This window comes from Phaseolus vulgaris, chromosome 8 (assembly GCF_051622355.1).
Source record: "Phaseolus vulgaris cultivar YP4 chromosome 8, ASM5162235v1, whole genome shotgun sequence".
Classification (NCBI taxonomy): Eukaryota; Viridiplantae; Streptophyta; class Magnoliopsida; order Fabales; family Fabaceae; genus Phaseolus; species Phaseolus vulgaris.
In genome coordinates, this window is record NC_143505.1 from 54,986,653 (window position 1) to 55,014,134 (window position 27,482).

A 27,482-nucleotide genomic window follows, 5' to 3' on the forward strand; every position below is an offset into this window, starting at 1 on the left:
ACACAGTATCATTTATTACGTTGAAAGAAATACAAGAAGAGTCAACATAAAAATAAAAATGTAGGAGTAACTTTAGCTAAATTGTATTAACCGATAGTAATTTTTATAATTTTCCTCTTATTATTTATTTTTTAATAAAAAAAACACACCACAAATATATAATAAGACAAAATATTTTATAAAAAGCATCTTGAAGAATACAGTGGAATATTTTATTTTGGGATCTCCGAATGAGTTGAATAATTTTGTTTTGATAATCTGAAGGTCATAAACGGGGGACCAGGAAGAGAGTGCAAGACATGTATCACATGTTTCCACGTCGATGCAGTGTTTTTTTTAGTATTGAACCTATTGATAATGTTTTTCTTTAAAATATACTAGATTTAATATATTAAAAAATATTCTTAATATATTTTGAAAAATAAAATGAAGACAACACTGAACAAAAGTCCAATGGAGAATCCAAATTCATGTTATCACTGAAGAAATGACAAGGAAACAAAAAAGAGGTAGCTAAACGATGAGGAGTGTTCTCCAACACTTTTGAATTTTACACTGTGATGTGAAGAAAGATATATACTTACAAACTCACACATCATAAGAGTTTAAAGTCCTCTTGTCTTGCTGAAAACTGATATAACAGTTCCTCGACTATGGAACTGCAGAAGACTCCAACAAGTTTGGTTTTTGCTGTTAATGGTGAGAGGTTTGAGCTCTCCCACGTGGACCCATCAACTACCTTGCTCCATTTTTTACGCACTCGCACTCGTTTCAAGAGTGTAAAACTCGGTTGTGGTGAAGGTATCTATATCTATATCTATCTATGTATACATATATGGTTCTATGTGTTCGACAATCTTTGTTTTTTTTTGTTTTTCAATGGTTTAGTTGAAAGTTGTTGTGCCCTTGTAGGATGCATGGTGTTTCAGTTTTTGCGGTTGTTTATTCTTTGTTTCTGCTTACTGTCAATATATAGATTACACTTGAGCTATATCTTTTCAGTAAAGATATTAGTTCAGGATTAGAGTTACATCACCTTTATCTTTAGGATGTTGTCCTAATTATAGTGGTTGTCTTGTACACGGACGAATAAAATAGGATCCAATAGTTATTTCAGAGTAATTTGATATACTCTGTTTGTTTCTGTATTGGTTGGTACTTGATGTTTAGACATGGTTGGTTTCAGGGGGTTGTGGTGCTTGTGTAGTTTTAATCTCCAAATATGATGCTGTGCTTGAACAAGTTGAGGATTTTACTGCAAGCTCTTGTCTCACACTACTTTGCAGCATACATGGTTGTTCAATAACAACTAGTGAAGGAATTGGAAATTCTAAAGAAGGATTCCACCCAATTCATGAAAGATTTGCAGGATTCCATGCCACTCAATGTGGCTTTTGCACTCCTGGAATGTGTGTTTCCCTCTTTGGAACACTTGTCAATGCTGAAAAGACCGACCGTGCAGAGCCACCGGATGGCTTCTCAAAAGTGACTGTTAGTGAGGCTGAGAAAGCTATTGCAGGGAACCTTTGTCGCTGTACTGGATACAGACCAATTGCTGATGTCTGCAAAAGCTTTGCAGCTGATGTTGATATGGAGGATTTGGGGTTCAACTCGTTCTGGAGAAAGGGAGAGAACAAGGACTTGAAGATTAGTAGGTTGCCTCGATATGACCGTAATCAACTGAATAGTAGATTTCCTACGTTTTTGAAGGAAATCAAGCATGATGTGTTCTTGGCTTCTGAGAAGCACAGTTGGCACCGACCTATTAGTCTAACTGAGACTCAGAGTTTATTAAAGTTAAACAATTCCAATGGAACACGCATAAAAATTGTAGTTAGTAATACAAGTATGGGATATTACAAAGATAAAGAAGTCTATGATAAGTATATTGATCTAAGTGGAATTTCTGAGCTTTCAAATATCAGAAAAGACCGAACAGGGATTGAAATTGGAGCAGCAGTGACAATATCTAAAGCTATTGAAGCACTGAAGGAAGATATCAGAAGTGAGTTTCTCTCAGATTATGTAATGATACTTGAAAAGATTGCTGATCATATGAGCAAAGTTGCCTCTGGATTTATCCGGAACACAGCCAGTGTAGGTGGCAATTTAGTCATGGCACAAAGGAATAATTTTCCCTCGGACATTGCTGTAATACTTCTTGCTGTAGATGCAATGGTTCACATTATGACTGGTGCACAATTGGAGTGGTTGACACTGGAAGAATTTCTGGCAAGACCAGCCTTAGGTTTGGAAAGTGTGCTTTTAAGCATTAAAATTCCTAGTTTAGAACACAATCAAAGTGAATCATCAAAACCAAGAAGTAGCTTCCTCTTCGAAACATACCGAGCTTCTCCAAGGCCCCTTGGAAATGCTCTTCCCTACTTAAATGCTGCTTTCCTGGTTAAGGTGTCTCCCTGCAAGGATTCTGGTGGAACTGTGATAGATACTTGTAGGCTGTCTTTTGGTGTTTACGGGAGTAAGCATGCAATCAGAGCAAAAAAAGTTGAAGAACTTTTAGGTGGAAAACTTTTAAGTTCTAGCGCTCTGTACGATGCTGTCAACTTGATTACAGCCACTATTGTATGTCAAGATGATAACGCAATCACAGCTTATCGTTCAAGTTTGGCTGCTGGTTTTATTTTTCAGTTCTTTAACCCTCTTATTGACAGTCCTGAAAGAATAAGCAATAGTTATTTGAACGGAAACAATAATGATCCTTTTGCTGAGGATCTTGAATTAAAAGTCAGTGAGAAGAAGGTACCTCGTGACAAAATTCCAACTTTACTAACATCTGGCAAGCAAGTCCTTGAAGCAGGCTGTGAGTATCATCCTGTTGGTGAGCCAATCGTGAAATCTGGAGCTGCACTACAAGCTTCAGGTGTGTTTTGTATCATTTAAGTTTTAAGTTGATTTACTGACTGCTGTCTTTTCTTTGCATTTCTATCAACGTTTCAGAGTAGTAAACTAAAATATTTACATACAAAGTTGGGACCTTTTTGTATTAAAGAAATAACTGTTCTCCATGCTCTGGGTTTTGATGAATTGTGTATCCATATTTTGCATCTTATAGTCTCTGGGTACCTTGTAACTATTGTCGAGATAACTATGCTAAAAGTTCCAATTTCCAGGTCATAAAAACGTGTTCCAAATGCTTTCGGTTATGATGAATGCTGCATCCATATTCTGCATCTTAAAGTCTCTGGTTTCCTTCTAACTATGCTCAAAATTTCACTTTCATGGTCACGGACTAGTTTTTATGTGTCTTATTTTATCCTGTTTCGATGCCTGTGAATTATGACTTTTCATGTTTAGTTGTTTAAATTTATGTTCAGTAACACAAGTACATATTTGTGAATAATCACTTATAGGTGAGGCTGTGTTTGTGGATGACATTCCATCACCATCAAATTGCTTACATGGAGCATACATTTATAGTGCTAAACCTTTAGCAAGGATAAGGAGTATAAAACTCACGCCTGAGTTGCAACTGGATGGAGTAAGGGATATCATTTCAAGTAATGACATTCCCAATGGTGGGGAAAACATTGGATCTAAGACTATATTTGGGATCGAACCTCTATTTGCAGAAGAAAAAGCCAGATGTGTTGGTGATCGCCTTGCCTTTGTTGTGAGTTCTTAATCCCTCATTGTGATCCAACAATGTATAAGCTTATTTTTCCTTTCTTTGGAGATTGATATGATAATACCACCATTTTAGTCACTGAATGGCTTCTTCAGGTTGCAGATACTCAGAAAGTTGCAGATATGGCTGCAAACTCGGCTGTTGTTGATTATGATACTGAAAATCTTGAGCCACCTATTCTATCCGTTGAAGATGCTGTTCAAAGATCCAGCTTTTTTGAAGTTCCTCCATTTCTCGATCCAAAACATGTTGGTGATATATCAAAAGGAATGGCTGAAGCAGATCACAAGATTCTTTCTGCTGAGGTACATTGCTATATGTTTATTTCTTTTATTTGTTTTCCCTCATTCTCTCATTTCACAACTTTGTGCGCCGTGGTTTCAATAAAATGTTTAAGTTTGCTCCTGAATGTTTAAATGGTTATGCTGAAAAAACATTCATTGTTATCCATCTTATTTGATGTGAAATACAGATGAAACTTGGGTCTCAATACTATTTCTATATGGAGACACAAACTGCACTTGCTGTTCCAGATGAAGACAATTGCATTACAGTTTACTCCTCAAGTCAATGCCCTGAATCTATTCATTCTACTATAGCAAGATGCCTAGGAATTCCTGAAAATAATGTTCGTGTAATTACGAGAAGGGTTGGGGGTGGTTTTGGTGGAAAGGCCATGAAGTCCATACCTGTAAGTATTGAGTTATGTTTTAATATTTTGAAAATCTTATTCATTACTACATCTCTCTCACTTTTTTTCATTATAATTTACCAATAAATATTGTAGAGTGTAAACATGAAGCTTCAAACTTCTGTCGTTTGGAGAAGTCACCAACAATTTTCCTTAGAAATATTACTATGTGCTCTTGTTGAATTTTCTGAAACAGTACAAAATATTTACCCAGTGGATTATGAATAAAATCTTGTGTCATTTGTAACATCATCTTTCAAAATATCCAACTTTGATGCTTCTTTCAATGTGGCTATATCCATTGTATGTTGTATGATATAACTGTTAACGAACGATTAGAATAAAATGTCTTTGTACTTCTCTGATTCTATTGTACGATTGCAGAAAAGATTCACCAATTAAGAAGTTAAATATGAAAATTATACGTGCATGCATGTGTGTGTATATTACTAACGATTAGATTTTGCAGGTTGCCGCAACATGTGCACTGGCAGCACATAAATTACAGCGTCCAGTTAGGATATATCTAAATCGAAAGATAGATATGATAATGGCTGGAGGAAGGCATCCTATGAAGATAACTTACAGTGTTGGATTCAGGAATGATGGTAAGATTACAGCATTGGAACTTCAGATTTTGGTCAATGCTGGGATCTATGTGGATGTAAGTGCAATTATGCCACATAATTTAGTTTTTGCACTTAAAAAGTACGATTGGGGTGCACTAGCTTTTGATATAAAGGTATGCAGAACAAATCATCCTAGTAGATCTGCTATGAGGGGTCCTGGGGAGGTGCAGGGATCATTTATTGCTGAAGCTATTTTAGAAAATGTTGCAGTTACACTTTCAATGGATGTAGATTCTGTCAGAAGCATTAATCTTCACACGCACAAAAGCCTTCAGTCGTTCTATGAGAAGTCTAGTGGTGAACCTTATGAGTATACCTTGCCTTCAATATGGAGTAAGTTGGCTGTTTCTTCAAACTATGATCAGAGAACCAAAATGGTGAAAGAGTTTAACAGGATTAACACTTGGAAGAAAAGGGGAATTTCTCGAGTACCAGTTGTGATTCAACTGACTCTGAGACCAACCCCTGGAAAAGTAAGTATTTTTTCAGACGGGTCTGTGGTGGTTGAAGTTGGAGGAATTGAATTAGGTCAAGGTCTTTGGACAAAGGTGAAACAGATGGCTGCATATGGTCTCAGTGCTATTCAATGTGAAGGAACTGAAGGTCTCTTTGATAAAGTACGGGTTGTACAATCTGATAGTGTGAGCCTGATTCAAGGAGGCTTCACTGCTGGGAGCACTACATCAGAGTCAAGTTGCGAAGCAGTTAGGATTAGCTGCAACATCTTGGTCGAGAGACTAAAGCCTCTTAAAGAAGAACTGCAGGAGAAAATGGGCTCTATCAACTGGGATACCCTTATTATTCAGGTAGCTACTATAAATAAAGTATAACACCTCAATTTTGAACATTGATTGATTTTCCTTTCAGTTATCTTCACGAATGTGGGAGGAATTTCTCCGAAGATAAAACCAGTTCTCTTCATAATCATGTTGTAACATGAAGCAATTGGCATTTTAACTATTTTTTCTCTTTGTGATCATCCATATGGGGAGACTATTTTATGATTGAAGTTCGCTAATGACTTTTGAAGGTTTTGAAACTTTGTTTTTCTGTTCACATTGATGCATGTATATATTGGTATTTGTAATTTTGATGTATAGCTTCAAGTTTTTCTTGTTAAGGTCTTGGAGTATGTAGTACGGAAAAAGGCACATTGGCACTTAAGCATTCTCATAATTTGTGAGATCATGGTTAACTCCTTTTAATTAAGAGAATTATTCAGAGAATTAAATGTGGAAATGGAGTTGAGAGAATATAATTTCTTCTTATTTTCCTAGCCCACGAGCATAAAATTTTAATTACCATGTTACTGACAATTTATTAACATACAGGCAAACCTGCGAGCTGTGAACTTATCAGCCTCTGCATTGTATACACCCAGTAATGACTCCACCAGTTACCTTAATTATGGTGCTGCAGTAAGTGAGGTTAGTTGTCTTTTTTCCTATGCATATCTCAAATCAAAATGGTATTTTCTTAAGTCCACTGGTAGTCACTACTTCTCTAGAATGTTAAGTGTTTGTGTCATATTTACACACAAACCAAGTTACTGAAGTAACTGAGCCAACTTATCTCATATGCCATGCTAAATAATGGAAATTTTTTCTCAGGTGGAAATTGATCTTCTGAATGGAGAAACCAGATTTTTGCAAACAGATATTATTTATGATTGTGGACAGAGTCTAAACCCTGCTGTGGATTTAGGACAGGTAAGTTGACTACATACTTGCTATGCATGCTCAGCCATAACAAAAGGAATAAACAGGAGTTGGGCCCAAAAAAAGTTTGTATTAATACAGCCTCTCACATCATGGCTCTCTGGGAGTGGAGAAAGGAGAAAGAATTGGGAAACAATTACCTATGCTATAAATTAAATTCAATATTCTAAGAGGGAAAAGCTAGAATCAACTCCTGTTCACTTTGCTAAATAGTTTTTAAGTTTGATATTTTGTTAACAACCAAGATCAGAGGTTGAGGAGCCTTGTTAAGAACAAAGAGTCTTCAACTCCTTATGCTAAAAATATCTTGCCAAGAACCAATTCAACCAAGAACCTGAGATATTAAGTAGAGGTCCTATAAGATGTCTGTGGTCTCTTACAAGTTACAGTTATTCCACTATGAATGTTTATCCTTCTTAACAAAACACTCCTTTCCTGCAGATTGAGGGAGCTTTTGTCCAGGGCTTAGGATTTTTCATGCTTGAAGAATACGAAACAAATCTCGATGGTTTGGTGTTGCAAGACAGCACTTGGAACTATAAAATTCCTACTGTAGACACTATACCTATGCAGTTTAACATTCAAATCCTCAACAGTGGGCACCACCAGCATCGTGTTCTCTCTTCAAAAGGTATGACAGAAAAACCTGTTCATGCATTGATCTTATTTATTTTTCCTCATGAATGCAAGTCAGTCATACATGAAAAGGGGAGTTTTGTGATTCTGTCATTGATTCATTATTCTAGCAGTTACATTCCAAAATCTAGTGATGAAGACAGAAAAAATGTGTTAACCATATATTTTGTAGTGCAAACTTACTAGTTAAATAGCAGTAGTTTGAATACAGATTCATGTAACACCTCTATAGAATATATTGTAAAAAGTAAAAAGTTTGGTATCAAGCATAAGGATTGAAGTGGATGAAAGAAGTAATATTGAGTTCAATTTCATCTGCATATAGTTTGGATGTTGCAGCCCATGTTTTATTTTAGACTGTTAATAAAATTGAGAAAGCTTCAGTGTTAAAAAATGAAATTTGTTGGTGCAGCTTCTGGAGAGCCGCCACTGCTTCTAGCAGCCTCCATTCACTGTGCCACAAGAGCAGCAGTGAAAGAAGCAAGAACACAGCTTCTTTCATGGAGCAACCAAGATGGAGAAGATTCAACATTTCAGTTGGAGGTCCCTGCAACCATGCCTGTGGTGAAAGAACTCTGTGGACTTCACACTGTACAAGCATACTTGAAATGGAAAATGAGCAACAAGTAAAAAGGTTAACTAGGTCTGCAATAATCTTGCTCACTTGTGACAGTCACAGGTTTGAAGGATTTCTTCCCATGAATTGTTAGATAATAAATTAATTGATTGGATATAATAAAAAATAAAATGTATTTCTATTTGAAAGCAATCATATTTAATTAAAAAGTATAACAAATATGTCTAACAATAAAAATATAAAATTTGAAAAAAAAATTAACTTTACCATGTTTAGAAATTTTTATTTTTATTTGTCAAAATAAATTCAGACACAGAGCTTTGGGAAAGTTTTAAAACAAACCATATTTTTAAACTAAAAAATAAAACATGAATATTTAAATAAAAATATAAGTTCTATCACATAAACTTCAATTGGTTTTTTATATGAGATTTTTATTTACATTTAACTTTAGTTTTTTAAAAATATATGTTTTTTAACTCTTATAAAATAAATGAGTTTTGATTTTTGTTTTTATATTTTTTTATTCTTCATCTTATAAAATTGTAACTAAGTAATTTTAATCTTTAATACTCATATAAAGGATAAATAAATAAGATATTTAAAAATAAATAAATTTTATATACAGATATTAAATCATTGTAATATATCACATTAATGCTTGAGACCACTTAAAATGTTCACTTGAACTTTTGTTAGATACATAATTAATTAATAAATGTTATATAAAACTAAACATAAAAAAAGGCATTTCAAATTTGAAAAATTACTAAATACCAAGAAAAATACCCGTATTGAAATCAAAACACACACTCGTCTCATGACTAATATTATATTTAAGTTTTTTTTAATTTCATATTTTTCGAGTGAGTTTTTGTCATTTAATTTTTGTTATAAAACTAATATCTTGTTTTATCATTTTACTTACTTATCTTGTCTCTATTATTAAGAAATGTGAAATTTTATAATTAACATAACAATTAATAAAAAATAATAAGTGATTTTTATTACTTTCTTTAAAGATATGATATTGGTGAAGACGATTACTTCATCATAATGTAAGTGTAGTAGAGAAACATTATAAACTTATTATTTGACATGTTTTCAGTAATAAAAATCACTTTTCGTTTTTCATTAACTATAATGTCATCTTATCTTAAAATTTTACAATTTTTAATACATTAAAACAACTTATATGATAATAATCACATTATTTAATTAATAAAAAAACATAACTATCTCAACTGAAAAATATAATAATTTTAAATATGTAATAAAATAAAATATTTTAATATATACTCAATTAAAAATAATCAAATTTACAATAAACAAAAATCTTAATTTTAATATCGATCAATTTTTAAATTAATCAATTATTTAATCATATTAAATAAATAAATAAATAAAATAATTAACAATTGATGTTGACTTATACACACTAGAAAAATATTAATGATTTATATTAATGTTAGATAAAATCAGAAATAAAATTAATGATAATCATGGTAACCTATGGTTAACAAACGTGCTGCTAATTAATGATAACTATTTATTGATATTAAATAGTTTAATGTAGAAAATAAAAAGCATTAATTATAATAATAATAAAAATTTAATGTTTAATTAAATAATAAATGTAGATAATAAAATTAGCTATTTAAAAAAGATTTAAATAAATTTTAAATACTTTATAAATTTGGATATTTTGAATTAAATTCAATTACAAATTTGTTAATGCTTAAAATATTTTTGTAAGTAAATAGTCCGTCCAATGTAATAATTATATTGATATATTTCATTTAGTATATTAAAATAAAATAAATTAAAAACTGTGATAATACATAAACTTTACAATTTTATTAATTTTATTTGAATTCGGTCAAGTAACCTTGGACACTCCTTTTAAATGGTGTGTTGGATACTTGTAGTGAACTGTTCAATTTAAAAATATTTGTTAAATTTCTAACAATTTTATTATGATTCTAACCTAATTTTAAAAAGAATTAAAAATTCAAACTTTATTGTATAAATTATTATTATGATTATAAAAATTCACTTGTTTGATTATCACATCTGTTTAATAAAGGAGAAAATTAACGAGTTAATAAATGTTAAGATGAAATATATCAATAATTATTATACTGATTATTTATCTATTTTTTTATTTTAATCTGAGTATCATGTTGTTTAAGTTTTTTTTTTAGGATGATATAAATATTGTTTTCGTTTTTTCATCTCTAATTCGAAGATCAACTTCTGTCATCATTTCTATATTTTTCAAATTTTTTCGCCAAAAAATCTGCTTTTTTTTAAAACGAGTTAACTCACAAGTTGGAAAAAAAATAGGATTAACTTTTTTTACCAAATAAATTTTTTAAATTAAATATCTTGTAAATTAATTTTTTTAATAGAAACATTTAATATTATCTTTATCGGTGTCAGTGAGTTTTTTTAAAATTGAAACACGTGTTACACTGTTTACAATGTTGAGTAATAGTGTAATACATATAAAAATATTTCACTTAAACATTAAATATAATAACATAAACAAAAATATTTGTTTTATGAACTTAATTTTATAATGATTATTAAAAGTAAAAGGATAATGTCATGAATTAGGCAATAAAATAATATTCAATTATATATAATGATTAATGATAAATATGAATAGTGGTTGGTCTTTAGGCTAATCAACTTAATTAGAATTTAGTATCTTAAAATCTATATTTGATTATTTAATCTATCATATATAAACTATTCGGATTACAACACACTTTAAATAATTATTTTCATAATAAACTATAATTTTATATAATTTATTACAAAATTAAAAAAAATATTATATCAAAAGTAAAATTTAAAATTACTTTTGACTTAAATTAAAAAAACTTTACTAAGATAATAGCATCTTTGTCATGTCGCATAGGAAGAAGGTTCAATAATTCAGAATTGATCCTTCTTATCCAGAAAACCAGATTTTATTCCTTCAAAAGCCTATTGATATAATTTTATTCATTTATTTCTAAAAGATATTTGTAAACTCAGGGTCCTCTTTGATGATAATATAGTAGTTTGAAAAATATAAGACTTAATTAAATTTTAAATAACTTATAAAAGCATTTTTAATTAACAGAATTTATTTTATTAATTGTTTTAAATATTTTTCTATTCTTATAAAAATTTTATGGTCTGATATTATTTTCATCTTTAGTTGATAGTTGATGTGAAGAATAAAATATTATGTGATCTATTCACAGTATAAAAAATACATAATAAACTGAAAAATTAATTTAAAATATTTAAATTTGTGAAATATGAGTTTTGTTTTAATTTCTTAATATTTTTATTTTTTTCTTATTTTTTAATAATATTTTTTATATGATAAAAGATTGTTGTTAGTTGATTTGATGTGATGTTAGTAGAAAAACTTTTTATATAAAAAAATTAATTAATTAATTTAGTAAAAAAAATATGAAAGAAAATGGGACCAGAGTATCTTTTCCAAATGTTGTCATGTCAGTCTCAAGCAGTTGACTATGTTATAAAGAGAGGTTGATCACTACGGAATGTTTACTCTCACAACACAACACAACTCACACACATTGTAATAGTTTAAGGTTCTCTTCTGTTCTGTTACTGAAAACTGAAACACGAGTTGCTGAAATTATGGAACTGCAGAAGACTCCAACAAGTTTGGTTTTTGGTATTAATGGTGAGAGGTTTGAGCTCTCCCATGTTCATCCGTCAACCACTTTACTAGAATTCTTGCGTATTCACACTCGTTTCAAGAGTGCCAAGCTTGGCTGTGGTGAAGGTACATGCATCTCTGTCGTTCTCTGCGTTCAACCATTTTTTATCTACTGAAGGTCATGGAGTTTATTCATTCGTTTGCTTCATTGCCGAATTAGTTTTAGAGCTGTTCCCCTTCATAGGTGTATTTGAATTTCCGATCTTTTTTATTTTTTATTTTTGCCTTTCAATTTCTGTAAGCTTGGTATTTACTGTAGGGATTCATCTTTTCCTTTTTTTTTTGTCTGTAAGATTAATCTTGGACAAGTGTGATTTTAATGTTTCATCTTATTTTTCTAGTGGTCTACTCATGAAGATGAAGGAGAAGGTGTTGGCTTTAAGTAGTCCTAATTATTGTTTTCAATCTGGTACTTGATGTTTTGAAATGGTTGGTTTCAGGGGGGTGTGGTGCTTGTGTAGTTTTAATCTCCAAATATGATGCTGTGCTTGAACAAGTTGAGGATTTTACTGCAAGCTCTTGTCTCACACTACTTTGCAGCATACATGGGTGTTCAATTACAACCAGTGAAGGCATTGGGAATACTAAAGAAGGATTCCACCCAATTCATGAAAGATTTGCAGGATTCCATGCCACTCAATGTGGCTTTTGTACACCTGGAATGTGTGTTTCCCTCTTTGGAACTCTTGTCAATGCTGAAAAGACCGATCGTGCAGAGCCACCAGATGGCTTCTCGAAAGTAACTGTTAGTGAGGCTGAGAAGGCCATCGCAGGGAATCTTTGTCGCTGTACTGGGTACAGACCAATTGCTGATGTCTGCAAAAGCTTTGCAGCTGATGTTGATGTGGAGGATTTGGGGTTCAACTCGTTCTGGAGAAAGGAAGAGAACAAGGAGTTAAAGATTAGTAGGTTGCCTCGATATGACCGTGGTCAATTGAGTAGTAGATTTCCTACGTTTTTGAAGGAAATCAAGCATGATGTGCTCTTGGCTTCTGAGAAGCACAGTTGGCACAGACCTACTAGTCTAACTGAGCTTCAGAGTTTATTAAAACTAAACAATTCCAATGGAACACGGATAAAAATTGTAGTTAGTAATACAGGTATGGGATATTACAAAGATAAAGAAGGCTATGATAAGTACATTGATCTAAGGGGAATTTCTGAGCTTTCAAAGATCAGAAAGGACCGAACAGCGATTGAAATTGGAGCAGCAGTGACGATATCTAAAGCTATTGAAGCACTGAGAGAAGATCTCAGAAGTGAGTTTCTCTCAGATTATGTAATGATACTTGAAAAGATTGCTGATCATATGAGCAAAGTTGCCTCTGAATTTATCCGGAACACAGCCAGTGTAGGCGGAAATTTAGTCATGGCACAAAGGAATAATTTTCCCTCGGACATTGCTGTAATACTTCTTGCTGTAAATGCAATGGTTCACATTATGACTGGTGCACAATTTGAGTGGCTGACACTGGAAGAATTTCTGGAAAGACCAGCCTTAGGTTTGGAAAGTGTGCTTTTAAGCATTAAAATTCCTAGTTTGGAACACAATCAAAGTGAATCATCAAAACCAAGAGGTAGCTTCCTCTTCGAAACATACCGAGCTTCCCCACGGCCCCTTGGAAATGCCCTTCCCTACTTAAATGCTGCTTTCCTGGTTAAGGTGTCTCCATGCAACGATTCTGGTGGAACTGTGATAGATACTTGTAGGCTGTCTTTTGGTGTTTACGGGAGTAAGCATGCAATCAGAGCAAAAAAAGTTGAAGAACTTTTAGCTGGAAAACTTTTAAGTTCTAGCGTTTTGTACGATGCTGTCAACTTGATTACAGCCACTATTGTATCTCAAGATGAGAACACAAAAACTGCTTATCGTTCAAGTTTGGCAGCAGGTTTTATTTTTCAGTTCTTTAACCCTCTTATTGACAGTTCTGATAGAATAGGCAATGGTTATTTGAATGGAAATAATAATCATCCTTTTGCTGAGGATTTTGAATTAAAAGTCAGTCTGAAGAACGTACCTCATGACAAAGTTCCAACTTTACTAACATCTGGCAAGCAAGTCCTTGAAGCAGGCTGTGAGTATCATCCTGTTGGTGAGCCAATTGTGAAATCTGGAGCTGCACTACAAGCTTCAGGTGTGTTTTGTATCATTAAGTTTTAAGTTTTTTCACTGACTGCTGTCTTTTCTTTGCATTTCTATCAAATTTCAGAGCAGTAAACTAAAATATTTACATACGAAGTTGGTACCTTTTTGTATTAAATTCCATTTCCTTTGAAGTGAGTCTTAGTGCTATTATAAGATTGTAAAGCTTGTGACCTTGGTGATGAAATTTTTATGTCTCACAAACAGCCTCTCAACTACGATGGTTAATTTGTATACATCTTAGCCTCTCTCGATCCTGTAAATGGATGAGAGTCTCAAAATCAGTAAGTTAAAAAAATAACTGTTCTCCATGCTCTTGGTTCTGATGAATTGTGTATCCATAATTTGCATCTTATAGTCTCTGGTTATCTTATAACTATTGTCGAGATAACTATGTTAAAAGGTCCAATGTCCAGGTCATAAAAACTTGTTCCAAAATGCTTTTGGTTCTGATAAATTCTGCATCCATATTTTGCATCTTAAAGTCTCTGGTTTCCTTAACCATGCTCAAAAGCTCACTTTCATAGTCACAGACTAGTTTGTATGTGTCTTATTTTATCCTGTTTTGATGCCTGTGAATTATGACTTTTCATGTTTAGTTGTTTAAATTTATGTTCAGTAACACAAGTACATATTTGTGAATAATCAAATATAGGTGAGGCTGTGTTTGTGGATGACATTCCATCACCATCAAATTGCTTACATGGAGCATACATATATAGTGCTAAACCTTTAGCAAGGGTAAGGAGTATAAAACTCACGCCTGAGTTGCAACTGGATGGAGTAAGGGATATCATTTCAAGTAATGACATTCCCAATGGTGGGGAAAACATTGGATCTAAGACTATATTTGGGATCGAACCTCTATTTGCAGAAGAAAAAGCCAGATGTGTTGGTGAACGCCTTGCCTTTGTTGTGAGTTCTTAATCCCTCATTGTGATCCAACAATGTAGGAGCTTATTTTTCATTTGTTTGGAGATTGATATGATAATACTACCATTTTAGTCACGGAATGTCATCTTTAGGTTGCAGATACTCAGAAAGTTGCAGATTTGGCTGCAAACTCAGCTGTTGTTGATTATGATACTGAAAATCTTGAGCTTCCTATTCTATCCGTTGAAGATGCTGTTGAAAGATCTAGCTTTTTTGATGTTCCTCCTTTTCTGTATCCAAAACATGTTGGTGATATATCAAAAGGAATGGCTGAAGCAGATCACAAGATTCTTTCTGCTGAGGTACATTAGAATTTATTTGTTGCTCTCCTTTGTTTCCCACTTCCTCTCATTTCGTGCCTTTGTGCTCCTTGGTTTCCTAGGCAATGTTGAAGTTTGCTCCTGAATAATTACTGTTTAAATGGTTATGCTGAATAAAATATGTGAACTACAGATGAAACTTGGGTCTCAATACTATTTTTATATGGAGCCACAGACTGCACTTGCTGTTCCAGATGAAGACAATAGCATTACAGTTTACTCTTCAAACCAATGCCCTGAGAATACGCATTCTATTATAGCAAGATGCCTCGGTATTCCAGAAAATAATGTTCGTGTAATTACAAGAAGGGTTGGGGGTGGTTTTGGTGGAAAGTCTATAAAAGCCATGCCTGTAAGTATTTATAATTCTTTGAAAATATAACTTTATTTTATCTCTATTGTTTTTTTCATTGACTAACTAATAAATTTTGTAGAGTGTAGACATGAACTTTCATCTCCTGTTGTAAAGGAAATACACTAATAATGTGAAAGAAAAGAAAAGAATGTGTCTATAGTCATTCCACTTATGTTATTTATATATTATATTCAGCAATCTGGAGACGTCCTTCTATTGTCTTTGACAATGGTTTTGTTTATTAAAGCAACCATTTGCTCTTGAAATGTGTATTTTGAATGTAATAAATTAGAAATTGAATTCTTCTCTTGGATAAAAAATTAATGTTAAGTGGGAGGAAGGGTAAAAAGTTGTCAGATAAGCAAACGAAACAAGACAGAAGAAAATATTAAAACATTAGGTGAAAAGATCCTCTTTGATAAGCTACTATCCCAATTGTTAGATGTGTTTTACAATATGGGCCTAGGCCCTTACTCAGATTTTCGGGTTAAAGTATGGTTACACCTTTTCTCCAGTCAACAAGATGGTCTCTATCAAATTATTTTTAGCCATAATTGTTTTTTGATGTTGCCTCCTCTATCAGTTGGATGTAAACAATGTCTTCCTACATGGTGATTTAATAGAGGAAATTTATATAGAACAACCTCTTGGTTTTGTTGATCAAGGGGAATCTTTCGACTTGGTTTGTCATCTCCGCAAATCTTTATATGGTATATCGTCATTCTATTGTTGGGTGTATCTACCTAGTAGTGTATGTTGATGACTTTGTTCTTACATGTAGCAATCACCATGACATTTTACAAATAAAACAACACCTTTGTCATCATTTTTAGACAAAAGACCTTGACAAACATAAATATTTCAGAAGTATACATTGGATATTTTAAAGGAGACTGGACTAATGAATTCCAAGTCCCTTGACGCACCTATAGATCCCAATGCTAATGCTCAAATAGTTACTTAAAGAATTGAGATTAGGGAAGGTTACATCCAAATTTACTACCAAAGACTAAAGACTTATTTGTGCATGAGATTTCCACTTAGTGGAGTCCAAGGAGGGTAGTTGTATGAAGCCTTACCCTTGTAAGCAGAGAGGTTTTTTTAAATTTGAATCCATGGCCTCTGGAAATTTCATGTCCAAAGACTGCTTGGTTGTTAGGAATTATAGCTACTTCCCCTAAAATTATCCCTAAGTGTCAAAGGAAACCAAGAAAGAACAAAGGGTGCAATGAAATCTTTATTATCGAACAGGAAGTACAGTATCCTTACCTAGGCAAATCTCCTTCTACTGAGCCTGAGGTCTAGGGTCTCATTTCTACAAAATTTCTAACTAACATACAACTGATTCCCTCTTATTTTGTAACAGTAGCTACCCACTTCCTTACTAATTCTCTCAAATTCTCTTATATACGAAAATTTATATGTCTTCGTGTGTGTGTGTAGTACTAACAATTGGATCTTGCAGGTTGCCACATCATGTGCACTGGCAGCACATAAATTACAGCGCCCAGTTAGGATATATCTAAATCGAAAGACAGATATGATAATGGCTGGAGGAAGGCATCCTATGAAGATAACTTACAGTGTTGGGTTTAGGAATGATGGTAAGATTACAGCACTAGAACTTCAAATTCTGGTCAATGCAGGGATATATGTGGATATAAGTGCAGTAATGCCACATAATGTAGTTTCTGCACTTAAAAAGTACGATTGGGGTGCCTTAGCTTTTGATATAAAGGTATGCAGAACAAACCATCCCAGTAGATCTGCTATGAGGGGCCCTGGGGAAGTGCAGGGATCGTTTATTGCTGAAGCTATTATAGAAAATGTAGCAGCTACACTTTCAAAGGATGTAGACTCTGTCAGAAGCATTAATCTTCACACATACAATAGTCTTCAGTCATTCTATGAGTACTGTCATGGTGAACCTCACGAGTATACCTTGCCTACAATATGGAATAAGTTAGCTGTTTCTGCAAACTATGACCAGAGAACCAATATGGTGCAAGAGTTTAACAGGATTAACACATGGAAGAAAAGGGGAATCTCTCGAGTACCGGTTGTGTTTCAATTGATTCAAAGACCAACTCCTGGAAAAGTAAGTATTTTTTCAGACGGGTCTGTGGTTGTTGAAGTTGGAGGAATTGAACTGGGTCAGGGTCTCTGGACGAAGGTGAAACAGATGGCTGCATATGCTCTTGGGGCTATTCAATGTGATGGAATTGGAGGTCTCTTCGACAAAATACGGGTTGTACAATCTGATAGTGTGAGCTTGATTCAAGGAGGATTCACTGCTGGGAGCACTACATCAGAATCAAGCTGCGAAGCAGTTAGGCTTAGCTGTAATATCTTGGTAGAGAGGCTAAAGCCTCTTAAGGAAAACCTGCAGGAGGAAATGGGCTCTGTCAAGTGGGAGACCCTTATTCTTCAGGTATCTACTATAATAAATTTAAAGAGCTTAGTTTTAAACATTGATAGATTTTCCTCTCAAGGAATTCTCGTTCTCATCATGGGAGGAAGTTCCCTTGAGATAAAATTGGTTCTCTTCATAATCATTCTGTAAAAATGAAGCAAGTGGATCTGTAACTGTTTCTCTCTTTATGATCCATATAGATAGATTATTCATGATTGAATTTCACTACTGTTTGCCTTAAGGTTTAGAAACTTTTTTTTTTCTAATTTATATCGATGAATGTATATTGGTATTTGTAATTGTGCATAGGATGTATTGCTTCAGGGTTTTCCCGTTAAGTTCTTGTAGGTACTCAGTGTTCTCATAATTTATGGGATCATAATTAACTCCTTTCAATTAAGAAAGTATTAGGGGAGTGCTCTGGAAATGGAATTAAGTATAGAGAACTTCTTATTTTCCTAGTCCACAAGCATAATATTAATTACCACGTTGCTGACAATTTATTGAATACAGGCATACATGCAAGCTGTGAACTTATCAGCATCTTCATTTTATGCACCCAGCATGAGCTCCATGAGTTACCTTAATTATGGTGCTGCAATAAGTGAGGTAGGTTGGTCTTACTTTTGGTTTTCTGTACACATTTCAAATCAAATTGATATTCTTTTCGAGTTCACTGATAGTTACTTCTCTTGAATGTAAGCACTAATGTCATATTTTCACATAAGCCATGTTGTAGAATGTAAGTACTGATATTCTAAATGATGGAAATTATATCTCAGGTGGAAATAGATCTTCTGAATGGTGAAACCAGATTTTTGCAAACAGATATTATTTATGATTGTGGACAGAGTCTCAACCCTGCTGTGGATTTAGGACAGGTAAGCTGACTACATATTTGTTATGCAAAGCCAACTCTAATCATGGAATAACACAATACAATAGTTCGAGGCCCAATAATAGGTTTTATTAACACGGCCTCTCGCATAAAGGCCCTCTGGGAAGTCAAGAGGAGACTAAGAACTGGCACACTTTTCCTTCCTAAAAAATTACAGTTAATTATTAGAAATGGAAAAGGCAAGAATCAACTCCTGATAACTTTCTGATACCTTGTTAAGAAACACCAAAGAGGCTTTAATTCCTTTAGCCAAAAATATCTTGTTAAGAACAAACTCAACCAAAACGCTTGAGAATTTAGTTGGAGATCTTGGAATGTTAAAAGTTACAAATACTGTTCAGTTGTTCAACTATGTGTGTGTATTCCTCCTAATCATATAACACATCCTGCAGATTGAAGGAGCTTTTGTCCAGGGATTGGGGTTTTTCATGCTTGAAGAATACGAAACAAATCTTGATGGTTTGGTGTTGCAAGATGGCACTTGGAACTACAAAATCCCTACAATAGACACTATACCATTACAGTTTAATGTTGAAATCCTCAACAGTGGGCACCACCAGCAACGAGTTCTCTCTTCAAAAGGTATGACTAAATCACAAAAAATCTGTCAGTGCATTGTTCTTATCTATTTATTGTCCTCATGAATGCACATCACGTGATGAAAAGGAAGTTTTGTGAATTCTCCTCCATTGATTCATTATCAGTTCATTCTAACTGTTAATTCCAAAATGTTGGGATGAAATGAGCAAATATTTGTTAACCATATACTTGTTGTGGCGTAAACTAACTAGTTAATTAGTGTAGTAGCTTGAATATGAGATACATGTTATAGTTATACATCTAGAGCAGGAATTAAAAAAAAGGTTTGGTATCAAAGCTAAGGTGGAAGTGGATGGAACTGAATAATCAATTCAATTTCTTCTGCATAATAGTTTGGGGGGAAAATTGTGGTTATAACTTGTAGGCATGCTGCAGCCTATTTTTTATGTTAGAATCTTAATAAGATTGAGAAAGCTTCACCTATTCCTGTTTGAAAATCTAATATGAAAAAAAAAATTGAAATTTGTTGCTGCAGCATCTGGGGAGCCACCATTAGTTCTAGCAGCTTCCATTCACTGTGCCACTAGAGCAGCAGTGAAAGAAGCAAGGAAACAGGTTCTTTCATGGAGCAACCAAGATGAAGCAGATTCAACATTTGAGTTGGGGGTCCCTGCAACCATGCCTGTGGTAAAGGTACTCTGTGGACTGGACAATGTTGAAAGATACTTGAAATGGAAAATGGGAAGGACATAATACTGTTGAATATCCTAGATTAGTTAGAAGAATAATTTTATTCTATCCATTTTTCAGTCCTTCTGGTAAAAATTTAAAATAAGTTGAGTTTTTATTATTTTATTTCTCATGATGATCATGCTAGTGCAAAACTTGCAATTTTTTCTTATGTTCACAATAAGAAACACAGGCTATTTCTTGTGGGGCAGTTTTTGCTGCAAGAATAAGGTATATCTGGACAGTAATGTACTTTAGTTATGCATAAAGTGCTTAAAGTGATGTGCATTGCTTTATCGGTATAAACATGTTTTAATTTATAAAAACTAATTTATGTAGAAATTAATTTTAAAATTTATAAAAAATAATTTTATTTGAGAAATGGTCTGTTTCTTAAAAGGAACATGTTTGCCGACAAAATTTTATTCTGCAATATGTTATTTTGTAAGGACTACCTTTTTTATTACATGTACGAAGTTCACCAAATTCTGCATGATGAGATTCATCCATATTAATTTGATAATAAATGCTGCATCTGCATCATAAGCAATGTGTCAAACACTGGTAACAGATAGCATTTCTTTTAGTTTATATTACATTTTAAAGATGAATATATGAAATATTGCATTATATTCCTATACTTTAAACATCCTTTTATCCAATTTTTATCTCTAAAATCGAAATAGATTTATGGTTTGGTTATATTTTTAATTATTTGAATTTAAATTATGTGTTGTGGTAGTTTCAAGTTTTTAGTTAATTAAATTTTCTTTTTTCAAAATTAAGTAGGTTTATACACTCATCTAAAAAATGCATTTTTATTTTTTTAAGCCATTTTGAACAGATAGAGGTTTAGTGGTTCCGGTGAGTTCAGTCAATCTAAATTTCTAACTCACTTATTCACTCACCATACAATAATGTTTTAGTATGAATCATATATATAATTTCTATTTATTTAGTTACACACCATGACCTTAAACCATTATTTTTATCACATACTAAAGTTTATCATCTCATTAATGAGAATCAATTACTTAATTATGACTAATTTTTTATGTGATCTTTTGGTAACATATAAATAACTGACATAAGAAAATCACCTTAAATATCATGTTTAAATGTTTATAATTGCATTGTTCCTTTGTTAGTTTCTAACTTTGAGAGGTTGGAGTCATGATTTTCATTATTATCTACAACGTACGAGCAACTTAATCATCTTATCTTATGTTAGTATCCTTAAAATATTTACAACTTAAAGCATTTAAATTATCATTTATTCAAAAGCTCATTCATTCCATCAATTTTGTATTAGAATTTTTTACGGGATACAGGAGATAAATCTTATATTAATAGGTTATGAACAAATAATACAAGAGATCATGATATAATTTTATCTTAATAATTCGTTAATAATATGTGATTGTATTTTTTAATATGTCCCAACTTTTTTATTTTTAATTAGTGCACAACTTTTATTTTATACTTAAATTCCTAACATTTTTTTCATTGAAAGGAATATGTTTATGATCATTTTAAAAATACATGTTCTATATTTTCGCACATGATTATGAATGAAAAATTTGGGATGTAACCACGCAAAAATAAAATGAGATTAATCATAATTAAATAATAAACATTATTTGAAACAAAAGAAATAATTTTAGCATAAAAAAATACCATTTTACGAGTGCCTTCTCTGGTACTCATTTGTTTGTATGTTAACATCAGAAGCAAATATTAGAAACACAGCCTGTAATTGTACTGCAACAAATCACTCACAGCTGCCCTGCAATATCAGGAAAAGGTATATGCAAATAAAATAAAATAAAAATAAGTAAAAGTAGATATATAAATAAATAAAAGAGAAATTAAAAGTTTTAGTTTAAGAGAAGTATATAAAAGAAGAAGAGAGAAAGAAAATTGAAATAAATAAATAAAAATAAATATTGATTTTTATCAATTTCAAAATTATTTTTCCTCTCAATCCCATAAAAACAAACCGTCTTAGCTTACTTCTAGTTACACAAAATTATTCCATCTCGTAAATCAAACAAAATTTTAGTCTCATACTAAATTATTAAGTGATTCCATGATTATTATTTATTATAATTTCAGTTAATTTCTATATTCTCTCATTCTAAAATAATAGTAGTTTAAAGTTTTTCAAGAACAACAATAAATAATAAGTGTATGTTTGTCTTAATAAATTCTTATTTTTATATATTACAAATACAAACATTGATATAATTGATCTGAGAAATAAAATTAATATTTTTGCTGAAAATGGGAATATAAGTTAATTTATAAGTTTAGAAAAATAAAACTACTGGTATTTATGATCATGAGTATCTTATAATTTATCCTGAGAACTGCACAAAACACATTAAGACACCTCACTCTCAAACCCACTTTGTTATCTCCATTCAACTTCTTCCTTTCAGCTTCTTCACTTCAGTGCCTGAAGTAGTGGTAACCTTCTTAATGCCATTAACTATGCTCCATTTCATGTGTTTAGAAAACTACATGTTTTTCACTTGCTTCATATGCATGTCAAATAATGGAATTCACATCTTATGGCTATTGTGAAAATATCTCAACTACATGCTGATTATATACAGGTTCAACTTCAAGTGTTGAAATGGGGGCAATTGCAACACCCCTTGTGGTTGTTCTTCTATTTTGCTGCCTAGTTTCTGTTTCACAAGCAGAATACTTGAAGTACAAAGACCCAACACAGTCACTGAATGTTAGAATCAAGGACTTGCTGAAGCGGATGACCCTGGAGGAGAAGATAGGTCAAATGGTGCAGATTGAACGAAGTATTGCCACCCCTCAAGTGATGAAGAAGTACTTCATTGGTAAGCTCTCACCCAATCTCTGAAAAACTACCAGTGCCTTATATGCTACTATACTATGCATGGTGGTTAGTAATGTTTTTCTATTTTCCTCATATAATAAGTGTATGAGTTGTTGGATATAAGGGGTATAACAGTGTTTGCAATTATGGAGGTGACATTATAGAAATACATGTGATGTGATGATTGATGGGCAGGGAGCGTGCTGAGTGGGGGAGGCAGTGTTCCAGAAACAAATGCATCTGCTGAGACTTGGATCCAAATGGTGAATGGGATTCAGAATGGATCTTTGTCTACCCGCCTTGGGATTCCAATGATTTATGGCATAGATGCAGTTCATGGCCACAATAATGTCTACAAGGCCACCATCTTTCCTCACAATGTTGGGCTAGGAGTTACCAGGCAAGTATGCATGATATACTTAATGAGTAGTCATGGTCATTTTCTTTTGTGACAAGATAACTTTTTTTGTTTGTAATTTGAAGACCTTGGTTTTCAAATGCTAATGGTGCCGTATGCAGTTGAAAGCCATATTTCAACATGTTGACATTTTCACTACACCCTTCAATTATTATCCTCCATTCAATGATAAACCAAATTGAACTATAGGAATTCATTATTGGGACATTTTAGATCTTTAAAATGAATTATTATTTCATTTTTATCTCTTCTCACTACCTTTCTTCTTAGCTGAATACATAAACTAATTATATAATGCTAATAGGGATCCAGTGCTGATAAAGAAGATTGGAGATGCAACTGCCCTTGAAGTTAGAGCTACTGGAATTCAGTATGTTTTTGCTCCATGCATTGCGGTAATGTTGATGATTCCGTTCCTTTTACATCAAGTAAAAGTTTAACATTGATCAAATGTATGTTTGGTAACCTTTTTCTTCCATAGGTCTGCAGAGATCCTAGATGGGGGCGTTGCTATGAAAGCTACAGTGAGGACCCTGAGATTGTTAAAGCAATGACTGAAATTATTCTTGGTTTGCAAGGAGACATCAGTGGAAATTCCAGAAAGGGGGTTCCCTATGTTGCTGGAAAGTAAGATTCTTAATAGTAGCTTGAGTTCAGTGTGAACCATTTGGTTAATTGATCATCCTAAACTTTTTAAATACTTCCATAGTTCCATGCACATATGTTGGATGGTAATAATCACTCTGTTCCTTCTCACCTCTTGTTTATAGTTTATTGTTGTTAAAAGATTTTCTGTGTTTGTAAATTATTTTAAGCTTTTGTTCTGTTTTTTTTATGCAAAAGCATTGTATTATTGTCTTTAATTGTATTTATGCAATTTTCTTTAAGATTTTGGGTTCTGGAATTTCTGTGTAAAATTTTGTGAGTTTTGCTTCTACAAAAAGTGTTACATTATTTAAACTTGAATATTGTTTCAACATTGTAATTAATTTGACACAGGAACAAGGTGGCGGCTTGTGCTAAGCATTATGTAGGAGATGGTGGCACATCCAAGGGCATTAATGAGAATAATACTTTGATCAGTTATAGAGGATTGCTTAACATTCACATGCCTGCATATCATGACTCCATCCTCAAGGGGGTTTCAACAGTAATGGTCTCCTACTCTAGCTGGAATGGCAAGAAGATGCATGCCAATCATTTTCTTGTCACTGATTACCTCAAGAACAAACTGAAGTTCAGGGTAACAAATAAAACTTATTTGATTAGTCTCTAATAAAGCAATTGAAGTGTACTTTTGGTTCTTTTAATTTACATTACATGTGATTTTGGTTTCTCAAGTTTTGTTTTTTACCTATTTTTAAATATATAAGAAAAGATCTTCCATCAAATTCAATGAGTAAACATGCAGTTTCTGATGTAGTCTTTTTGGCATTTTTCAGGGTTTTGTCATATCAGATTGGCTAGGCATTGACAGGATTACTTCTCCTCCTCATTCTAACTATTCGTACTCTATTCAAGCTGGTGTTGGTGCTGGAATTGACATGGTAACAAAAGAAAGAAATTTTTTATGACTTTTGTGACTGATATTTAGTATCATGACTTTTTCATTTATATCTACGTTTACATTATTTTACAGATCATGGTTCCTTTTAATTTCACTGAATTCATTGATGTGCTGGTTTATCAAGTAAAGAACAATATTATCCCTGAAAGTAGGATTGATGATGCTGTGGAAAGAATCTTAAGAGTAAAATTTGTCATGGGCCTATTTGAGAATCCACTTGCTGATCCAAGCCTGGTGAATCAACTTGGTAGTGAGGTATATTTCCAGAAGGATGTACTTTTAATATCTTTCAAATGAATATTTTTTTATGAATTACTGTGCCTTGAACAGGAGCATAGACAGTTAGCAAGGGAAGCTGTAAGAAAATCTCTTGTGTTGCTAAAGAATGGTAAATCTGCTGAGAAGCCTCTACTTCCCCTTCCCAAGAAAGCTGCAAATATACTGGTGGCAGGAAGCCATGCTGACAATTTGGGTTATCAATGTGGAGGATGGACAATTACCTGGCAGGGGCTTGGTGGCAATAATCACACAGTTGGTAAGCCAACACGCTTAATTTTGGTGTAATAATGTATATTTTTAAGGTAAGAGGCCTTGGTATACGATATAATGTGTTTCAAATAATCAAGAAGGGTTTTGGGTGTTAAAAAGGTAAGAGTATGGTGTGAAGTTTCAACAAACCACCGGTGCCAATGTAATTTGCCCAAAACATTAACTCTTAACCATCTAAAACCTGCATGGATAAGCATGTAAAACATTCATACACACTGCAACTTGGATTATCTGATTATGGTTTTCTTTTTGTAGGATAGTTACGGTTTATCTGACAAAAAAATATCACTTTCCTAACAGGTACAACAATCCTTGATGCTGTAAAACAGACAATTGATCCTGCTACTAAAGTTTTCTACAAGGAAAGTCCTGACTCCACCTTTGTCAAGTCCAACAACTTTTCTTATGCCATAGTCATTGTAGGTGAACCCCCTTATGCAGAAACACTTGGTGATAGCTTGAATCTAACTATAGCTGAGCCAGGTCCAAGCACCATTACCAATGTATGTGAATCTATCCAATGCGTGGTAGTTCTCATCACTGGCCGTCCAGTAATGATTCAGCCATATCTATCAAAAATAGACGCTCTTGTGGCTGCATGGCTTCCAGGAACTGAAGGCCAAGGTGTCGCTGATCTTCTATTTGGTGATTATGGATTCACTGGCAAGCTGGCAAGAACATGGTTCAAGACAGTTAACCAACTTCCAATGAATGTTGGTGATAAATATTATGATCCTCTCTTTCCATTTGGATTTGGCTTATCTACAAATCCCACCAAGCACTAAAACAATATTTGAGATTACTACTCAAGTCTCACGGCTCCTTTTCACCAAGGAGATTCTGAATTGTCTTCGGCAAGTGAATGATCACACATGTATGTTTGTAATGAAAACCTTAGAGAAACTTAGCACTAGAAAATAAAATTTACTGTTTTGACAATTTTATCTTATGAATTTAACATTATAGTGTGCTCGGATAAGTAAATAAAAGTGTTGATTGCAAAGGATAGAGATGAAACAAAACAAAAAAAATAGCTGTGATTTTTCAACTTGACAGATTTAAAGTGCAGTTCTATATACACTTCTCACTCACAACACAAGTAGAACAACTTAATCACCAAGAAATTTCAACCACATAAGTTACCATTCCAATTCTACAAGGTCCCTTATCATTCATATGCAAAGATCCCAACATCATCTAGAAATCACCTTACGTACTTCAAACTTTATAAATAAAATAATTTCCTTTCGGAAAACCAAAATCAATCCACAATTTCTAACATTTTATTCCAATTATCAAAGATGCATTGACTTCCATCTAATTTCCAATTCTAACTTCATTCAAATAAACTTTCAAAATTGAATTAGTTTCTCACACCTTAATTTTCTTGTACCCCACGGAACTAAAATGGTAAGGATATGTGAAACACACACCCTCAGCAGCTTCTAGATCAATCCAAACCAATTAGCTAAACATCAATCACCACCCAAAAAAAAATTATAAACCTCAATTTCTCTCGAATCTTAGAAACCCTAGACACTTGCATTCAAGTCTTTGAAAAGATGTAAGAATAGAAGGAAAGAAAAAAGAAGTTTACCCTGAGTAAGGAAACATCAAACTTATGCTCTAGCTTTCCTTTTAAATGAAATTATGGAAGAAAATCTCAATTAAGGAAAAGAAGGAGATTTGGTGCTTTTTTACGGCTAAGGGGAGAAGAAACGGTGAAAGGAGAATGAAGGCAATTTTTCCGGCACCTCCATAATTTGTTCTTGCACCTCCTTAGTTTCTTTTTACACCTCCATAATTATTGTAATTTTAAAAATACCCTTATGAATTTGTATTCAAAATTTTAAAATTAAAAAGTGATTTTCTGAATTCATAAATACTTTTAAGAAAATGCTCCCTGCACCCAACACTTTTGAACCTGCACCCAACACAATTTAAAAAATTCCAAAAATACCCTTTATTTTGGAAATGAAAATCTAGAATTAAAAATAATGCATTCCGGAAAAGTAGATCCAAAAGAGATTTTTGTGTTCTGGATATAAAAATCCGGATAAAAAAATCAAAATTCCCTTCCGGATAAAAAATTCCGGAATTGAAAATAATTCATTC

The 27,482-nt window shown here is 32.9% G+C and overlaps 3 protein-coding genes across 5 annotated transcripts; all 3 read left to right on the forward strand.

The window, feature by feature from the left end:
- Positions 1-435: 435 nt before the first annotated feature.
- On the forward strand, positions 436-11,689 carry LOC137823412 (abscisic-aldehyde oxidase). Of its 2 annotated transcripts, XM_068628531.2 has the most exons (11): positions 436-801; positions 1,187-2,881; positions 3,372-3,631; positions 3,742-3,951; positions 4,119-4,337; positions 4,807-5,772; positions 6,298-6,393; positions 6,577-6,675; positions 7,126-7,315; positions 7,733-7,999; positions 11,576-11,689. In XM_068628531.2, exons 1-10 carry the CDS (start codon positions 654-656, stop codon positions 7,948-7,950), a joined length of 4,101 nt encoding a protein of 1,366 aa, XP_068484632.2. In that variant the 5' UTR covers positions 436-653; the 3' UTR covers positions 7,951-7,999; positions 11,576-11,689. The 2 variants fall into 2 exon arrangements, with proteins under 2 accessions (XP_068484632.2, XP_068484631.2); XM_068628530.2 differs by lacking the exon at positions 11,576-11,689 and having other exon boundaries at positions 7,733-8,085.
- Positions 11,444-20,210, forward strand: LOC137823413 (abscisic-aldehyde oxidase). Its single transcript, XM_068628532.2, has 10 exons — positions 11,444-11,711; positions 12,086-13,780; positions 14,444-14,703; positions 14,814-15,023; positions 15,175-15,393; positions 16,862-17,827; positions 18,323-18,418; positions 18,592-18,690; positions 19,100-19,289; positions 19,783-20,210. Exons 1-10 carry the CDS (start codon positions 11,564-11,566, stop codon positions 19,998-20,000), a joined length of 4,101 nt encoding a protein of 1,366 aa, XP_068484633.1. The 5' UTR covers positions 11,444-11,563; the 3' UTR covers positions 20,001-20,210.
- Positions 20,211-22,298: 2,088 nt separating this feature from the next.
- LOC137825516 (uncharacterized) lies at positions 22,299-26,306 on the forward strand. 2 transcript variants are annotated; one of them, XM_068631198.2, is made up of 10 exons: positions 22,299-22,445; positions 22,595-22,834; positions 23,029-23,233; positions 23,556-23,646; positions 23,733-23,878; positions 24,251-24,494; positions 24,694-24,798; positions 24,891-25,073; positions 25,149-25,353; positions 25,668-26,306. In XM_068631198.2, exons 2-10 carry the CDS (start codon positions 22,615-22,617, stop codon positions 26,150-26,152), a joined length of 1,884 nt encoding a protein of 627 aa, XP_068487299.2. In that variant the 5' UTR covers positions 22,299-22,445; positions 22,595-22,614; the 3' UTR covers positions 26,153-26,306. The 2 variants fall into 2 exon arrangements, with proteins under 2 accessions (XP_068487299.2, XP_090149709.1); XM_090293583.1 differs by lacking the exon at positions 22,299-22,445 and having other exon boundaries at positions 22,575-22,834.
- The last annotated feature ends 1,176 nt before the right edge of the window (positions 26,307-27,482 follow it).

Excerpts from the sequence above, each read along its gene's own strand:
- LOC137823412 (XM_068628531.2), top strand. The coding sequence starts at position 654 with ATGGAACTGCAGAAGACTCCAACAAGTTTGGTTTTTGCTGTTAATGGT. Across the intron at positions 2,882-3,371 it reads AGCTGCACTACAAGCTTCAG|GTGAGGCTGTGTTTGTGGAT; the intron begins GTGTGTTTTGTA and ends AATCACTTATAG. Across the intron at positions 3,632-3,741 it reads GTGATCGCCTTGCCTTTGTT|GTTGCAGATACTCAGAAAGT; the intron begins GTGAGTTCTTAA and ends TGGCTTCTTCAG.
- LOC137823413 (XM_068628532.2), top strand. The coding sequence starts at position 11,564 with ATGGAACTGCAGAAGACTCCAACAAGTTTGGTTTTTGGTATTAATGGT. Across the intron at positions 13,781-14,443 it reads AGCTGCACTACAAGCTTCAG|GTGAGGCTGTGTTTGTGGAT; the intron begins GTGTGTTTTGTA and ends AATCAAATATAG. Across the intron at positions 18,419-18,591 it reads ATGGTGCTGCAATAAGTGAG|GTGGAAATAGATCTTCTGAA; the intron begins GTAGGTTGGTCT and ends ATTATATCTCAG.
- LOC137825516 (XM_068631198.2), top strand. The coding sequence starts at position 22,615 with ATGGGGGCAATTGCAACACCCCTTGTGGTTGTTCTTCTATTTTGCTGC. Across the intron at positions 25,074-25,148 it reads TGAATCAACTTGGTAGTGAG|GAGCATAGACAGTTAGCAAG; the intron begins GTATATTTCCAG and ends TGCCTTGAACAG. Across the intron at positions 25,354-25,667 it reads TGGCAATAATCACACAGTTG|GTACAACAATCCTTGATGCT; the intron begins GTAAGCCAACAC and ends CTTTCCTAACAG.